The sequence below is a fragment of the Propithecus coquereli genome, unplaced genomic scaffold (assembly GCF_000956105.1).
Source record: "Propithecus coquereli isolate 6110/MARCELLA unplaced genomic scaffold, Pcoq_1.0 Scaffold76, whole genome shotgun sequence".
In the NCBI taxonomy this organism is placed as follows: domain Eukaryota; kingdom Metazoa; phylum Chordata; class Mammalia; order Primates; family Indriidae; genus Propithecus; species Propithecus coquereli.
In genome coordinates, this window is record NW_012153729.1 from 7,456,699 (window position 1) to 7,473,885 (window position 17,187).

Here is a 17,187-nt window from a genome sequence, read left to right on the forward strand (position 1 = left end):
TTACAAATAAGGTTCCCCTTTGACCTCAGCTCCCAATTCTAATCCTCAGGAGGCCAACGCTGGTAGGATGTGAGGCCTGCATAGATTTGGTTTGGACACAGAGATGCCCTCGGGGTCTGGGCTGTTTCCACTCCCTACTCGGCATCCTTGGTGTTGGCTGTTGCCTCTGTGTCTGCTGCCTCCTGGTTCTGTGTTAGCTGTGGCACTTCCAGATTTCACATCAGCATTCCAGGCCCAGAACAGGAGGAGGGGTCAAGGCTCAAGGGCCAGGCCAACTAATAGAGGGTTTTGGGGTGTTTTTTTTTTTGGAGACAGAGTCTCACTCTGTTGCCTAGGCCAGAGTGCAGTGGCCTCAGCCTAGCTCACGGCAACCTCAAACCCCTGAGCTCAAGTGATCCTCCTGCCTCAGCCTCCCGAGTAGCTGGGACTACAGGCATGCACCACCATGCCTGGCTAAATTTTTTGTTTTTATTTTTAGTAGAGATAGCGTCTTGCTCTTGCTCAGGTTGGCCTCGAACTCCTGAGCTCAAGCAATCCTCCTGCCTCAGCCTCCCAGAGTGCTAGGATTACAGGCGTGAGCCACCGCGCCCGGCCCAACTAATAGAGTTTTGTTTTGTGGATCTAAGAAAACAAATTATGAAGCACCACCCATTTATGCACATGTACTAAATACGAATGTGCAGTTTAATGGATTGTTACAGCGTGAGAATCCCTGTAGCCACACCTCGGGCATAGAAATAGAGCTTTGCCAGCCCTGGGAGTCCCCACGTGCCCTTCCTAGTCACGGCCCTCACACTGCCCCCATGTGGACTTTTCTGGAAATCACTTCCTTGTCCTTCCTTATAGCTGTACCACCTGCCCTTGTGTCCTTGGGGCTTGTTTATACACCACTGTCCTGTTCCACACGTAGCTCCCCTCCCCTGGCGCCGTGTCCCGGCATCTTTCCCACCACTGTGTGGAGAGAGCCCCGTGCGGCTGGTCCGTGCTCCCGGCCATACCTGGCGGCGGCGTGGGCTCATGCTGGTCTCCTCGCCAGGCTGCCGGAGGAGGCCCGCCACCGGCGGGTGTTTGAAATGGTGGAGGCGCTGCAGGAGCACCCCCGAGACCCCAACCAGATCCTGATCGGCTACAGCCGAGGCCTCATTGTCATCTGGGACCTGCGGGGCAGCCGCGTGCTCTGCCACTTCCTCAGCAGCCAGGTAGGTGGTACGTAGGATGCCGGCCCCGCCACGTGGCTCTCCCAGGCCACCGTAAGGCACATACATGCCTGCACCAAAATGTGGGGATGTGGGCGATGAGAACACTGCCCCATCCCAGCTGGTTGCTCTCTCTCCTTCTCTCTTCCTCTTCCTCTTCCTCTTCCTCCTCCTCCTCCTCTGAAGCAACTGGAGAATGTCTGCTGGCAGCGGGATGGCCGCCTGCTCGTCAGCTGCCACTCGGACGGCAGCTACTGCCAGTGGCCCGTGTCCAGAGATGCCCAGCAAGCAGAGCCGCTGCGCAGCTGTGTGCCTTACGGTCAGTGCCTCGCCTGCCTGCTGGGCCCTGCCCTCCCGCCTGAGGCCTGCCCTGCCTTCGGGCGTAGGGTGCCCACCTCATAGGAGCAAATCTCGGGGCCAGACAGGGTAAAAGCTTTGTCTAAAGCCACACAGCAAACGGATACAGTGGACACCATTCGGGTAATGGGCACATTTATGGCCCTGACTCAAGCCATGTAACAAAAACATTTGTACCCCCTTAGTATTTTGAAATTAAAAAAAGAAAAGCCACACAGCACGTTTCCTGATGCCCAGCATGGCTTTCTCAGGGACTGCTCAGAGCAGCTCCCCCAAGCATGGGCGTCCACGTGGGTACGGGCATGAGGATCCGTGCCCATGGGGACCCACACGTGTCTGAGAGTGGCGGGATCCATTCAGGCTAATTCCTTTTCTTTTAGGTCCCTTTCCTTGCAAAGCTATTACCAAAATCTTCTGGCTGACCACCAAGCAGGGGTAGGTACTGGTGCTCTGTCATCTTTCCAGAACCTTCCTGGAGGGCTGGGAAGGCTGCTCAGGCCTCTGCCTGGGGAGACAGTGCCTAGTAAACACCCTCGGGTCCCACGGCGGGGTCTTGGACACCGGGAAGGGAGAGCGGCGCAGACTCGCCGCTCAGTGGCTCAGCTCCTGCTCAGCCCTCTCCCTCCTTCCCGCCACCCTCCAGAGAGGATTTCCATCCGCAGGTTTCAAACTCCATTTCTTCAGACAAGATGATTCTGGGGGGCCTGATGTTTAAGCAGATGGGAGGGGGGCACTCAGGGTGAAGCAGGAGGGGCTGCCGAGACTCAGAACCCCCCGACACCCCCAAGTTCTCCTGGGCTGTTGCCATCGGGAAAAGCTGGGGTCGAGCCCCACTCCTGGGGACCTTGACTGATCACCCTGAGACGGGCCTCCCTTCCAGGAGGGGAGGCCCAACGCTGGCACCTTGGGACCCGCCACAAAGGCTGGTCCTCCATGCCAGGCCCCGGCCCACCCCCGCTCCTCTATGCCTCCCAGGATGCCCTTCACCATCTTCCAGGGCGGCATGCCACGGGCCAGCTACGGGGACCGCCACTGCATCTCAGTGGTCCACGATGGCCAGCAGACGGCCTTCGACTTCACCTCCCGTGTCATTGACTTCACCGTCCTCGCCGAGGCTGACTCTGCGGCTGGTAGGAGAGCTTCTGGAGTGGGCGTGCGGGGTTGGGTGTGGGAGGCGTGGGCAGGTCCAGGCGGGGACCTGCATAGGCGTTCCCAAACCTGCCAGTGTCCTGGGTGTCTGAGCCTCACTGCACCCCTTCTTAGTGCCACCCCGGCCAGCAGCCCCAGTCGGCTCCTTTCTCCCCCCACTGCCATCCTCCGCAGCTGGAGACCCGGCCTGGCCACACCTCCTGCCTGCCCTGGGCTCTCTCTGCCCTTCCCGGGCTCTGGTGGGACTTAGCCCGGGGGCGGGTCTGCACTGTTGGGTGTAACACCCACCCAGCTGAGGCAAGAGGGTCCTGCCCGGACATGGTGAAGCCTTCCTTCTGGGTGGGGTGGGAGGTGGTCGTGTGGGGCCGGCTCTGGGCCACCCTCCTGGAGCTCCGACAGAGCAGCGGAGCCCTGAGGCAGCCTCACAAGTTGGGTGACAGGCAGGACCAGAAAGGGCAGAAACCTGGAGGCGGCCCCAGCAGTGTTCTGGGAGGGAGGGCCCTCTCCTAATGGCCCCATGTGGGAGGGGGCTGCTCGGGACACCTGGCTTGCGTTGTTACGGCTTCTCCACTGCGGAGAGGGCTGCAAACCTGCTTCCCTCTTTCTCAGCCTCATTTCCCTCCTCACACCCTGGATGCTGGGAGCAGGGCCCGGTGCTGCCTTGGCACAGAGCCTGGGGCTCCTGGGCTGTGGTGGCCCCACTGTCCTTGGCTAGCTGGGCCTGGCCCCCACCCAGCAGAGGTCAGGAAGGTGGGGGAGAAACTCGCTGGGCTACATGTTTAAGTCCAGTGGCTTTCTAGGCGGGCCACCTTCCCGTGACTGTCCATCTGTGTCCCCAGTTCCACCAGACCTGGGTATGGGGCACGGTGAGTGGTGCCCCCATCAGGCAAGACGTGGGCACCCCGAGGTGTGCGCATAATTGCTCGGCCTTGCAGGGCCCGCCCAGGTGGTCCTCGTCAGTGGGCCCCCATGTGCCAAGCCCTGTTCCAGGACAGACAAAGCCCCTGCCCCTGTGGGACGTAAGTTCCAGAGTGGGGAGACTGAGCCAGCAGGTGGACGGATGATGTCAGAGGCGAGAAAAAGCAAGGCCAGGTTGGGGGTGCGGTGCCGATGGAGGGAGGGTTCCAGAGTGACGGGGTGTGACACCAGATGTGGCCAGCACCAGATCACACAGGGCCGTGGGGGCCTGGGAAGGACTTTGGGTGCGTTTTGAGAGATGCAGGCCCCACGCAGGGGCGCTGTGATCTGGTCTTGGCCCAGAAAGGGTCTGTCTGGCTGCGTGGAGGGAGCGTGGAGTGAGGGTAAGACAGGAGCCCCATGAGCATCACGGGAGGGACAGTGGTGGCTGGGGCTGTGACAGAGTGCTAGAGCACTGGCTGAGGGTCCTGGTCAGGGCTGCACTTGGTTCTGTAGAGGGCTGGGTGGCAAATGTCTTCTCTGTCACCACGCCACAGTCCTGCCCCTGCAGAGTGGGTGCAGCCACAGACAAGATGCCCCCCAAGGGGCAGACTGTGTCCCGGGACAGCTTCATTTACAGAAATTGGCTCTGAGGTGACCCCTTGTGTGGGAGGAGAGGTGAGTCAGGGTGTCTGGCTTGAGCTTCAGGAAGCCTGGAGAAGGCTGGGAGGGACAAGCTCCCGGGTGGGTGGGAATGACGTCGGGGGACTTCCAGGGGAGACGCTGAGTGGATAGCTGGGGCCTGAGAGTCTGGAACACGAGGGAGAGATCTGGAAGATGCACGCTGGAGCCGTCCATGTACGGAAAGCCGTGGGACCAGATGGGGCCGTCCAGGCAGTGAGGGAGACAGGGGCGCCTGAGGCGGTTAGAGGTGTGGAGGTTGATGGGATCCAGCGAGGGAACCCAAGGCTCATTCGGGGGCGGGGGAGCTGTGGGAGGCACAGCCAGGATAGGCGCTTCTAGAGGGGTGTGGTCAGCACTGCGAGGCCCAGACAGGTCCAGGTGGGCACTTGACCTTACAGGGCAGCAAGGTGGGGTCATGGGTGACCTAGACTAGCATTTTTTGCTGGGGACAAAGGCCTAGTTGTAGAGGATTCAGGAGAAAATGGCAGGGGAGGAAGTGGGCAGAGAGGTTGGGCCACTGTTCAAGAGGCCGTGCAGGACAAGGGAGCTGGCGTGGGGACCCCCGGGGCTCTTGAGCAGGACGTGCCAGGCTGTGCGGGGCGTGTGGCCAGTTGAGGCTCCCAGAGCATACTGATTTAAGGCAGAGTCACGGTGGTCAGCTGGACTAAAGCTCTGCGCAGGTGACTTGATGGTGGCCTGGGGGGGCCTTCCCAGGAGGACAAGGGCCTGAGGCCTCCAGCTGGGTGGCACCTGGCGAGGTCGGTCTGGGCTGGGGAGGAAGCATAGGGAGCTGGGGGGTGGAGAGGAGATGAAACGAAGGTTTTGTCACCAGCGCACATTCGTTGAGCACCAACAAGCCAGGCCTGAGTGAGGTGGTTGCGTGCAGTAAGAAAATGCCACCCTAGCGGTGTGTGCTGAAGGCCACGCCGTCTTCTGCCTGCCTGGAGAGCGGCAGGAGGCGCGTCCGAGCCTGGGCTGGTTGCCCCAAGCAGGGAGAGCAGGCCTGTGGAGGAGGAGCGGGGAAGAGGGTCAGCAGGCTCAGCTGCGGGGCCTGGGGCCCCCTTCCTGGTTGTGGCCCTGGCTGGAGCCCCGGTCCCAGCCCGGTGGGTCCTGCCCTGGGAGCCCCGTGCTGCTCAGCTCTCTGCAGCTTTGGACACAGAGGCAGGGCTGTCCCCACACCTCTGCCCTCCTGGAGGTGGGAAGACTCTGCTTGAGCGTCCGAGAGCAGAGCTTCCTGGACCGCAGATTCCCTGCTCCCACCCTGGAGCGCGTGACCCCGCAGTGCTGGGTGGCGTCCTCCTGGCCCCTGACCCTGGGCCTGTACCCCCAGCCTTTGACGACCCCTACGCCCTGGTGGTGCTGGCCGAGGAGGAGCTGGTGGTGATCGACCTGCAGACGGCGGGCTGGCCGCCGGTGCAGCTGCCCTACCTGGCCTCCCTGCACTGCTCCGCCATCACCTGCTCCCACCACGTCTCCAACATCCCCCTGAAGCTGTGGGAGCGCATCATCGCGGCCGGCGGCCGGCAGAACGCGCAGTTCTCCACCATGGTGGGTCCAGCCCCTGCCCCGCCCACGCTTTGGCCGGACCCTCCCACCAACTCCTTGGTCTCCTCCTCTAGGAGTGGCCCATCGATGGTGGCACCAGCCTGGTCCCAGCCCCGCCCCAGAGGGACCTGCTGCTCACTGGGTAGGTGACTTTGCTGGTCTTCCTCTTCCCAGTAGGCTATTGGGGTGGGAGCAGAGCCCAGAGGTGGGTGTGCCGGTCCCTGGGCACCGGCTGGCATCTTCTCATGGCGGGCAGGTGGGCTCTGCCCACAGGCACGAGGACGGCACGGTGCGGTTCTGGGACGCCTCTGGCGTCTGCCTGCGGCTGCTCTACAAACTCAGCACGGTGCGTGTGTTCCTCACGGACATGGACCCCAGTGAGAACCTCAGTGCCCACGGCGAGGATGAGTGGCCCCCTCTCCGCAAGGTGAGGCCAGGACCCTGGGAACCAGGGAGAGTGGGGACGGGCTGGGCCCAACCCCTATGACAGGGGCCCTCTCCCTCGTCAGGTGGGCTCCTTTGACCCCTACAGTGACGACCCCCGGCTGGGCATCCAGAAGATTTTCCTCTGCAAATACAGTGGCTACCTGGCTGTGGCAGGCACAGCAGGGCAGGTAGCAGGCTGCGCGGGTTGGGGACCTGGGGCGGGGCGGGAGTGGGCAGGTGGCTGGGCAGCGTCCAGGCCTATGAGCTTCCTTCTCAGGATGGGGGGCAGCCTCCCGGGAACCCACCTGATGATGTCACCAGGAGCACATGCCGTCATTCTGTGTTCTTCCTCGTGGGTGGGGGTCGCTCCATCCCATCAGCGGGACGCCCCTGGGATGGTGGTTCTGCATCCAGAAGTCAGAACTAAGGGCCAGGGTTGGACTGAGGCCCCTATCCCTACTTAGGCCCTGGGCCTTGGCATGGGTCCCGGGTCCTTCGCTGTCCCACGTCAGGATTCCTGAGGTTCTGCTGTCCCGTTGCTGGGGCTTGCTGAGCCGCCCGCCGCCTGCCAGGTGCTGGTGCTGGAGCTGAACGACGAGGTGGCGGAGCAGGCTGTGCAGCAGGTGGAGGCCGACCTGCTGCAGGACCAGGAGGGCTACCGCTGGAAGGGGCACGAGCGCCTGGCCGCCCGCTCAGGACCCGTGCGCTTTGAGCCTGGCTTCCAGCCCTTCGTGCTGGTGCAGTGCCAGCCCCCGGCCGTAGTTACCTCCTTGGCCCTGCACTCGGAGTGGCGGCTTGTGGCCTTTGGCACCAGCCATGGCTTTGGCCTCTTTGACCACCAGCAGCGGCGGCAGGTGTTTGTCAAGTGAGCAGTGTGGCTGGGGCCCGGGGCTGCTGGGACAAGGGGCTGGCAAGGACCCCCCAGGCCTGGCAGCACTGACGGCCGACATTCCCCCTCCAGGTGCACGCTGCACCCCAGCGACCAACTAGCCTTGGAGGGCCCGCTGTCCCGAGTGAAGTCCCTCAAAAAGTCTCTGCGCCAGTCGTTCCGCCGAATGCGCCGCAGCAGGGTATCGAGCCGGAAGCGGCGGCCCGCGGGCCCCCCAGGAGAGGTGAGCCTGGAGCCCAGGCTCAGCTTGGAGTGACCAGCCGTGGGTCCACAACAGCCTCCTCCCCGGGCCTGCTGCGCCACAGGCAAGGCCCTGGGTCTGGGCCGCATAGATTCACCGTGTGTGACCTGAGATAGATCGCACTGCCTCTCTGTGCCTCAGCGTCCCCAAGTATAAAAGGCAGTAATTGTAGTACTTACCTGAGAGTTCAGTCCCGGGAAATATCAGTGACTTTCCTGTTCTGCCTCTTTCTCCCTCCACTGTGCTGGGAGGCCAGACAGGCTCCCCTCGGGACACTTCCCACTTGGACAGGGTCCCTCTGGACGCAGGCCAGACAGGTGGTTGTCATGGCTGCGGCCAGCATTGAACCAACCAAAGCCCCTGGGGAGGTGAGGCCAGAGCCAGCCCTCAGGCCAGCCAACCCGCTGCAGGTGCAGGAGGGCAGCGCCAAGGCGGAGCGGGCAGGCCTGCAGAACATGGAGCTGGCACCCGTGCAGCGCAGGATCGAGGCCCGCTCAGCGGAGGACTCCTTCACGGGCTTCGTCCGGACTCTCTACTTCGCTGACACTTACCTGAGGGACAGTGAGTGGCCGGCCTAGGATGGGGGGACATGCTGGAGGCTCCTGCCTGGCGGGAGCTGAGAGGGGGTCCCCCTGTGAGCAGGGGCAGACCGTAGCCCCCACCTGGGCCTCTGCGTCGGCCTGCCCTGGCCTCACGTCCAGGCACCACCCCCCTCTAGAAGCATGGCCTTGCACATGTCACTTAACCTTTCTGGGTCTTGGTTTCTCCCTCTATAAAGTGAGCTCTTCCTCCTAGAGTGACTGTGGATGGGGCTGACACAGTGCCTGCTGGTCCCCAGTGGGCGTGTGGGAGCATCTGCTTCCCAGCTGGTTCTCCCCCACCAGGTGGGCTCTCCGCTGCCGTTTCCCAGCAAGGGCCAGCTGTCCTGGGTCCAGGAGCGTCTGTATACGAGCCCGTGTGGCTGTCAGAGCACCTTCCCCACCTTCCTCGGGAGGGAAGCTGGGGACGTGGACCCCAGCTGCCCGACTCCCAGACCTTTCCTTCTTTGCAGGCTCCCGCCACTGCCCCTCGCTGTGGGCTGGCACCAACGGGGGCACCGTCTACGCCTTCTCCCTGCGCGTGCCCCCTGCCGAGCGGAGGATGGATGAGCCAGTGCGGGCGGAGCAGGGTGGGTGCTTGGCGGGGAGAGCGGGGGGCTCTCAGGCTGCCCGGGCCTGGGCGGGTGGTGGCCCTGGCCTTGCTGCCCACCCACAGCCCTGCCGCCTGCCTTCTTCCTGCAGCCAAGGAGATCCAGCTGATGCACCGGGCGCCCGTCGTGGGCATCCTCGTGCTCGATGGACACAGCGTACCCCTTCCTGAGCCCCTGGAAGTGGCCCATGACCTGTCAAAGAGCCCAGATATGCAGGGAAGCCACCAGCTGCTCGTCGTGTCAGAGGAACAGTTCAAGGTGCCGCACAGGTGGCAGCAGGGTCCTTGGAAATCCCCGGGACATCTAGGAGCCTCAGACCCTGGGCACAAATGTGATGGCTGGGACTTGGGCTTGTGCGAAGTTGTGTCTGAGGGGTTGCAGAGGCATAGGAAGGAAGAGGAGAGGTCTTGGGTCCCTGTGCCCCAGGGTCAGAGGCAGGGACTGAGGCAGGACCTATGTCCGTGGAAGGGACAAAACCCAGACATGGAAGTCAGTGACCTCGGCATCCTCCCAGTCAGAGAGCTGGGGGGGCACTGAGCCCTAGCAGGGTTAGCTGGGACGCTGGGAGGCGTCAGCAGCGGCAGAACTGTGCACTGGCCGCAGGCATGACCAGTCACCCCGCACCCCCAGGTGTTCACGCTGCCCAAGGTGAGTGCCAAGCTGAAGCTGAAGCTGACGGCCCTGGAAGGTTCGCGAGTGCGGCGGGTCGGTGTGGCCCACTTTGGCAGCCGTCGAGCCGAGGATTATGGCGAGTACCACCTCGCGGTCCTCACCAACCTGGGCGACATCCAAGTGGTCTCACTGCCCCTGCTCAAGCCCCAGGTGCGCTACAGCTGCATCCGCCGGGAGGACGTCAGTGGCATCGCCTCCTGCGTCTTCACCAAGTATGGCCAAGGTGTGCGAGCAGGGCTGGGACAGGCGCGGGGCCCCTGGCGCTGCTGGGGTGGGCAGGGCCGCTGCAGCTCTGGCGAGGCTGGGTGCGGAGCTGTGAGGATGGCCCCAGGCCTTACTCCAGCCTTGGCAGCTCGAGGGCCCAGGAGCCCCGGGCGGGCCTCACTTGCCTTTTCTTCCACTCCCCAGGTTTCTACCTGATCTCCCCCTCTGAGTTTGAGCGCTTCTCTCTCTCCACCAAGTGGCTGGTTGAGCCCCGGTGTCTGGTGGATTCGGCAGAAACCAAGAACCACAGCCGCCCTGGCAATGGGGCTGGCCCCGGGAAGGCCTCAGGCCGGGCCAGGTGGGTGGAAGGGCCAGAGGCCTCCCCAGCCTCTCCCCCTGCTGCTTCCCTGAGATGCCCGAGCTCCCTCCACTGACTGGCCAGAGCCCCCCTCTACCCCCACCCCAGGCTCTCTGTGCCTCTTCCTGGTCCCCTACGTCCCGTGCAAGCTGCCCATCCAGGGCAGGGCTCGGTTTACCCACCAGGCTCCCCCTGCGTGGGTGTCCAGGCCAGCTGACTTTCACTTATTCTTCATGGGAACGGGACTTCCAGAGCCAGGGCAGGGAGCCCGGGGGCCCTGTCCTCACGCTCTCTCCCCCACAGGAACTCAGGGAGCCAGAGTGATGGAGAGGGTAAGACGGGCCTCCTGGGCCACACCTGGGGCTGGGCAGGAGGGAAGGGCGCCCCTAGCTGAGCAGGTACTTTTGGGGTTGGGAGTAGAAACAGCATTCCTTCCAGCCCTGGGCTCGGGGCTCCCAGCACCCCCACCTTCGTAAGGTGAGAACCAGGCAGAGGAAGGCCCAGGGCGGGGCTTGCCTGACCTGGCCTCTACCTTCCAGAGAAGAAGCTAGGCCCGGTGATGGAGCACGCTCTGCTCAACGACGAGCGTGAGTCAGGCGGGAGTTGGTGGGGTTGGCACGAGGTGAGGCGGGGGGGCTTGGAGGGCCGGGGTGCAACAGACCTGTCTAGCGCCCCATGGTAAAAGGGGAGAAGGCCTGCTGGCTGGCCAGCCTCACCGGGCCTCCGTCCTCCACCCTGGCCTGCAGGAGTCCTGAAGGAAGTGCAGAGCACGCTGGAGGGAGACCGAGGGTGAGTGACTGCCCGGGCTGGGAGAGGTGTCAGGAGAACACTGAGAATGAGGGGCCCCGTGGATGGTGACTCCCCGTCTCTGCTGATGCAGGAGCTATGGCAACTGGCGTTCTCATCGAGTGGCCGTTGGATACAGCCTCAGCAACGGGGGAGGTAGGGGCTCTGGCCCTTGGACACTGCTGCGGGGGATGGGCTTCCTGGGAGGGAGAGGAGGAAGGGCCCCGGGCCCTGCAGGCCTCTGGGTCCATCCCAGCCCTGACACATGCTCCAGGTGTCCTGGAAACCACCGTGTCTGGGCTCAGAGTGGGCGACTGAGGTGTCCCGTCCTGCCCAGGGCCACCCTAAGCTGCTGTCCCTCCATGTCCTTCTACAGCAGAGTGAGCAGGATGGGCGTCCAGGCTGCGTGAAGAGCACACACTACTGAGGGCCCTTCCTCGGGCCTGCCCCGGCTGGAGAGGCCCGTGCACTGGGCCGGGCCAGGGGCTGGGGGCGCCCCCGGTTTCCACCCTGCAGCTGCTCCTGGCCTTGGGCAGGGGGCGGCCCCGGCCCCTGGGGCTGGCCCTGTGGGGCCTCAGTCCCTGGGTCAATGTTGCACAGTTTTTATTCCTCCCATCCCCCCTTTTTGTAGTGGGCTGGGTTTTAAATTATAAAATTTAACTGCCTCTGGGTGATAAAGTTTTTAATAAACACCTATTACCTCTTCACTGGACTTGTCCACCTGCTGTTTCAACTGCACAGAAATTTTCCCTGTAAATGCAAAGCCTCAGCCGCAACCTTGCCTTTCCCGCTGGGGTCTGGCCTCTGGCCCAGGCTGGTGGCCAGGAGAACCCGTTTAAGCTGTTTGAATCGGAGCGAACTGAGCTTGGGCGTGTCTGAGCACCCCTGCGCGTTCTCTGGGAACAAATGGCAGGCGTGAACCATCTGTAGCCTGTGTCCCTGGGTCCGTGCCACCCGTGGCTGGCTTTTCCCTGCTGTCAGGAGGGGAAGACACCCACAACGTCTCAAACCTGGTGGCTTCTTCTGGACCTCAGGGGGACTGGGGTGCCGCTGAGGTGGGGAGCAGTGCCTGGAGGTGAGAGGCCTTTCCCCTGGTCCCCTTAGTGAGGGGCTCCGTTAGACGGCGGGGAAGGGCTTTAGCAGCCAGACGTTTTGCTTGGACTGGGCTTGTCTTTATTGACCTGTCTTGAGAACCTATTAATGCCAGGCGCTTGGGGTTCTTAGGTGTCCAAGACACGTAACGGTCCCTGCTCTCGTGGGGCTCACAGTCCTTACCGGTGCAGGGAGTGTCGGATGAGGGCACCTGTGAGACATGCATCTGCGAGGTGACATGCTGTGCCCGGAGACAGGGCCCGGAATTGGCTGGGCAGAAGGCGTGGCGGGCGGCAGACTGTTGTGGGTGGAGGACAGAGGGGCCAGCAGCAGGCAGGGAACTTGGCCGTTTGCTGAGAGAAGCAGCGGGGAGCTGGGGGTGGCTAGTGGGAGGCCAGACTGGGGCCACGGGGGCTGCCCTGCCTGAGGGAGGAGAAGGGCCCATCAGCAAGAGACGAGCACCAGGCGCTGGGGCAGACGCACCGGGCCCTCGCCCACCCTCTGTGTGGGCACATCCAGCTGAAGGATCTCCAGGTTTGGGGACTTGGGCCCCTTGCCCATCCCCTGTTGCTCCTTGGGAGGACGCAGAGGGGCTTCTGAGGTGGGCACCCGAGAACCACGAGTGCAGAGGAGCGGTCCCGGAAGAGAAGAGGAGTGCTGTGCCCGGAGGAAGTGGGCAGGGATGCTGGCAGACAGAAGCCGAGCCACAGAGGTGAGGGGACACCTGGTAAGGCGTCTGAAGGAGTCTGGGCTTTATCCTGAGGCAGCAAAGCATCCGAAGAGTTTTAAGAAGGGAAGGGGCCGGGCGCGGTGGCTCACACCTGTAATCCTAGCACTCTGGGAGGCCGAGGCGGGCGGATTGTTTGAGCTCAGGAGTTTGAGACCAGCCTGAGCAAGAGCGAGACCCCGTCTCTACTAAAAATAGAAAGAAATTATCTGGACAACTAAAAATATATATATAGAAAAAATTAGCCGGGCATGGTGGCTCATGCCTGTAGTCCCAGCTACTCGGGAGGCTGAGGCAGGAGGATCGCTTGAGCCCAGGAGTTTGAGGTTGCTGTGAGCTAGGCTGACACCACGGCACTCTAGCCCGGGCAACAGAGCCAGACTCTGTCTCAAAAAAAAAAAAAGAAGGGAAGGGCTCTGCCGAAATTTGTCCCAGAGATCACTGTCGTTCAATTCCTGGCCAAGGTCCACTCGGGTGAGTCGGGTGACTTACTTACCACTTTCTTCTGCAAACCAGGAACGACAAGAGTCCTTCCCTCAAGGGCTATTGTGAGGTTCACAGGAGTCCATGAGTTACTGATAGGCGGGGCACACGAGCCCCATCTGGGACAGGAAGAAGTTGTTAGAATTCTTCGCATAGGCTGTCTTTGTTTCTTACCGTAAAAGAAATTAAGCTTTACTGTCTATACTTTGGGTTGATGCTGGGGTCCTTGGTCTGTAGGTCAGAGAGTTGCATACCAATAGGTATTGTCCAAGGGTTGGAGGGAACGTCACACCCTGGAGAGCTGGATGCCCCACCCTAGCATATGGGGACTTGTGTGGGTGTTTTTTTTTTTTTCTTTAAGGCAGAGTCTCACTCTGTCACCCTGTCTAGAATGCAGTGGCATCATCATAGCTCACAGCAACCTCAAACTCCTGGGCTCAAGTGATCCTCCTGCCTCACCTCCCAAGTAGCTGGGAATACAGGCATGCGCCACCATGCCCGGCTAATTTTTCTGTTTTTTGTAGAGATGAGGTCTCATTCTTGCTTAGGCTGGTCTTGAACTTGTGACCTCAAGCGATCCTCTCGCCTCGGCCTCCCAGAGAGCTAGGATTACAGGTGGGAGCCACCATGCTCAGCCTTGTGTGAGTGTTTGTGAATTTAAGGTGATGTACAGCTTGTTTTATCCATTTAGCTAAACTAACACACAAACGGAAAAGTAACATGACGCTTCCTGCCAAGAGACCAAGAATTGATGATGAGGGTGATAACGCAAGCGCCAGCGGGTCAGAGCAAAGCGGCAGAGCCAGCGCTCCGTGGCTCAGAGGAGCGCGTGGCCACAGCAATGGTCTGGCTGATGAAATTAAACAAGAAATCAAACCACACACGCCCCTGAAGACGTCGGGAAGCCTCTTTAAAAATGGATTTACTTCCATACTCCTTAAGAATGAGCTTTGCTTTAAGTACGTTCTGCTTTGAAGTGTTAGCTAATGCCAGTGCTTTGCATATTTCAGTTCTAAGAAAACATTCCCATATGGGGAGTGTGAGATGCACACTTTTTACTGATGGGTGTGCACAAATGGCAGGGCTTGCCATCCTCGTCTCTAGCAAGTGAATTGGAGGAAGCTGGGCTGGCACAGGGAGAGGAGTTGGAGGTCCTTGCAGCAGTCCAGGGGAGAGGTGATGGTGGCGGTGGGACAGAGGCATTGATGGGCTGGGTTGACAAGGACGGCTGCCACATGGGAGGAGGTGAGTGAGCGGGAGGGGTTCCTGCTGACTCCGAGGGCCCTGGGGATGGACAACAGGCACTGGATCCATGCTCTGGAGATTTAGACATGAGGGTCTTGGCATCCGAAGAGGTGGGAGACTTCGACTTTGAAGTCAGGCAGATCCAGCCCTTGAGTCCTGGCTTTTCCCGTGGCTGGCTATGTGACCTCAGGCAGATGACCTTGCTCCTGGGCCTTCATTTACTCATCTGTAAAACGGGCACAATATTAGGGCCTTCCTCAGAGGGTTGTAAGGATTAAATGAGAGCCTGTAAAATCAGACAGCACCTGGCTCCTAATAAACACCCAACCAAAGAAGGTGAAAGTTACTGTGGACAGTGGGTGAGGCCAGGAGAGGAGCAGAGGCTCCGCACACAGCCCCAAGGAGGCATTCACAATACTCCAGAGCAAAGCAGGCAGAGGAAGTGAATGGGAAGATACGCTTGGGGGTGGCCCATCTCCCATGGTGTCCAGATTAGCCTGGTGGTTCTCTGAAGGTTGTTCAAGGTCACACTGCCAGGAGGTGTAGTACTGCAGCGGGAAGGGGGACCAAGGCTGTCTGGTTCCAAAGCTGATTCTCAGCAGAAGCACTGTGGGTTCAGTGTTCATTCAACTAAGGGTCAAGGGACCTGGGCTTGGTCCCCAGTTCCTCATTTACTGGCTATGTGTCCTTTAGCTACTTCACCTCTCTGAGCCATCTCCTTATCTGCAAAGTGAGATCATAGCTCCTTCCTAGGGTTTAAGAGAAATGCTTGGGAAGGAAACTGGGGCTCGGAGGGTAAGAAGCTTGCCACGCCCACCCCGCTGGGTGAGATACAGCCCTGGCCTGGGTCGACAGGGAGGAGAGGAGGGCGCCCAAGGAGGCAGGAGCTTGGACGGGAGCACAGAGCTGGAGAGCTTGTCCTGAGCTCGCAGGACACATTGTACTGGAGCCACCAAGGAACCAGAGCTCGGTTTGCAGTGGTGTCAGCTCCTGTTGCACAGTCGACGGGAAGCCATTGGTTTGGACTGATCTCCCGCACCAGGCCCAGCAGACCAGACCAAAATGGAGTCACTCTTGCTGAAGTTCCATGCCACCACGCTGAAACCCAGGTATTTAATCTGACCTTCCAAGGAATCAGGAGAGAGAAAGAGATGATAGCCAGACCCACAGACAGGCCAGTTTTAGCTGGCATGATAAGAAGGTCACCTCTGCTCTAACCTTTGTAAGGAAAGTCATTTTGAAACGACCAATCTGCTTTTTGTTCTCTGCTTTCCTCAGCCTTTTCTGTCTATAAGGCCCACTCCTCTGCTCAGCTCATCTGAACATTAATCTTTTTATTTTTTTTTTTTGAGACAGGGTCTCACTATATTGTCCAGGCTGGTCTTGAACTCCTGAGCTCAAGCAATCCTCCCATCTCAGCCCTCTGAGTTGCTGGGACTACAGGTATGCCCCACCTCACCTGGCTTGAACATTCATCTGTTTTATAGAATGAGGTGTTGCCCAATTCTGGAATCACAAGTAAAAGCCAGTGAAGATCTGTTAACTAAATTTGTTGTAATTTTGTCTTTTGCCGCTCCTTACACCCATTCTCCAGCTGGGCCCTTGGAGCCAGACTGCCTGGGTTGGCATCCCCAGCTCTGATACTCACTAGCTGTGCCTCAGTGGTATCATCCACAAAATGGGCATCCTCATAGCACCTATTTCTTAGGGTGCTTTTAAGGATTAAGTGAATTCATAGTAAAGTGGTTAGAACAGTGCCTGGCACAGCATAAGCCCTGAAGCGCTAGCTATTTGTTATTATTATTGTTGTTTATCCAGGGCAAAACAGCGAGTTTTTTATCTTTTCTTTTTTTTCTTTTTGAGACAAGGTCTTGCTCTATCACTTGGGCTGAAGTGCAGTGGCGTCATCACGGCTCACTGCAACCTCAAACTCCTGGGCTAGAGCGATCCTCCTGCCTCAGCCTCTCGAATAGCTGGGACTATAGGTGCACACCACCATGCTCTGCTAATTTTTCTATTTTCTTTGTTTTTTTTTGTAGAGACAGGGTCTTGCTTTGTTGCTCGGGCTGGCCTTGAACTCCTGGGCTCAATGGATCCTCCTGCCTCGGCCTCCCAGAGTGCTGGCATTGCAGGCATGAGCCACCGCGCCTGGCCCTTCTGAGCTATCTTTATAAAATACAAACCAGCAGTGCACACATCATAGATGCAGCTCAACAAATCCCCACAAACTGAACAACAGCATCACCCACATCCCGGAGGTTCCCTCGTGTCCCCTTCTAGTCATCACCAGCCCTGGGGGCACCCCTCTGTAAACCACTTTGCCTGTTTTTGCACTTTACAGAAATAGAATCATGCAGCGGCTGCTCCTTCTGCCCGGCTGCTTTCACTCGCCCCTGCATCTGCGAGATTGTCCACATTGTTACAGACGATCATGGATGGTTCTCAACACTGTGTGCTGTCCCCTGTGTGAATCCCTCACCCATGTCCTGCTTCTTGCAGGAGAAAAGAGCCCTCTGACATCGTTGCCCTCCACCCGTCAGGGTTGGTGGTGGGGGTACAGCTCCAGGCTGCTACCCGTGAGCTCCTGGCCTTTCCAGCCGCTCCCTCCCCAGAAGGCTGCCTCCTTGAGAGCAGAGTCACTCTCACCTTGTTGCTCAAACCAGGCCTCTGGGCTGAGTGGCCCTCCTGGGGGACGGGGGGGAATGTGGGTGCTGGCAGCAGCTCCATCCAGCTCCAAGGCTGGTTCTAGCAAGTGTGCAGAGAGATGGGTGTGAGGCAGGCGCGGGTGGACGGGTCAGCATTCTGAGGGAAAGTGCTGCAATCTGGAATGTTCCCTCCCCTGCTCTGTGCTGGGTGGTGCTGCTGGGGAGGACAGACCAGAGCAAGATTGTCAGGGGGGCGCCGGGCGCGGTGGCTCACGCCTGTAATCCTAGCTCTCTGAGAGGCTGAAGCGGGCGGATTGTTTGAGCTCAGGAGTTTGAAACCAGCCTGAGCAAGAGCGAGACCCCGTCTCTACTAAAAATAGAAAGAAATTAATCGGACAACTA

At 60.0% G+C, this 17,187-nt stretch overlaps 1 protein-coding gene across 3 annotated transcripts in view; it reads left to right on the forward strand.

Moving 5' to 3' along the window:
• LLGL2 (lethal giant larvae homolog 2 (Drosophila)) overlaps positions 1 to 11,298 on the forward strand; it is a 25,732-nt gene extending 14,434 nt beyond the window's left edge. The window contains exons 6-25 of one of the 3 annotated variants that reach the window (XM_012662320.1): positions 1,037 to 1,199; positions 1,383 to 1,515; positions 1,934 to 1,988; positions 2,529 to 2,683; positions 5,614 to 5,831; positions 5,903 to 5,970; positions 6,102 to 6,255; positions 6,338 to 6,442; positions 6,827 to 7,119; positions 7,216 to 7,366; positions 7,795 to 7,945; positions 8,436 to 8,552; positions 8,665 to 8,831; positions 9,204 to 9,468; positions 9,654 to 9,807; positions 10,111 to 10,139; positions 10,347 to 10,394; positions 10,554 to 10,596; positions 10,688 to 10,749; positions 10,970 to 11,298. In XM_012662320.1, the coding sequence (XP_012517774.1) occupies positions 1,037 to 1,199; positions 1,383 to 1,515; positions 1,934 to 1,988; positions 2,529 to 2,683; positions 5,614 to 5,831; positions 5,903 to 5,970; positions 6,102 to 6,255; positions 6,338 to 6,442; positions 6,827 to 7,119; positions 7,216 to 7,366; positions 7,795 to 7,945; positions 8,436 to 8,552; positions 8,665 to 8,831; positions 9,204 to 9,468; positions 9,654 to 9,807; positions 10,111 to 10,139; positions 10,347 to 10,394; positions 10,554 to 10,596; positions 10,688 to 10,749; positions 10,970 to 10,977 (2,539 nt within the window). In that variant the 3' untranslated portion in view covers positions 10,978 to 11,298. Of the gene's footprint in view, positions 1 to 1,036; positions 1,200 to 1,382; positions 1,516 to 1,933; positions 1,989 to 2,528; positions 2,684 to 5,613; positions 5,832 to 5,902; positions 5,971 to 6,101; positions 6,256 to 6,318; positions 6,443 to 6,826; positions 7,120 to 7,215; positions 7,367 to 7,794; positions 7,946 to 8,435; positions 8,553 to 8,664; positions 8,832 to 9,203; positions 9,469 to 9,653; positions 9,808 to 10,110; positions 10,140 to 10,346; positions 10,395 to 10,553; positions 10,597 to 10,687; positions 10,750 to 10,969 lie in introns of those variants that run through there. The other 2 variants (XM_012662321.1, XR_001138229.1) reach the window with 2 other exon arrangements.
• Positions 11,299 to 17,187: the final 5,889 nt, after the last annotated feature.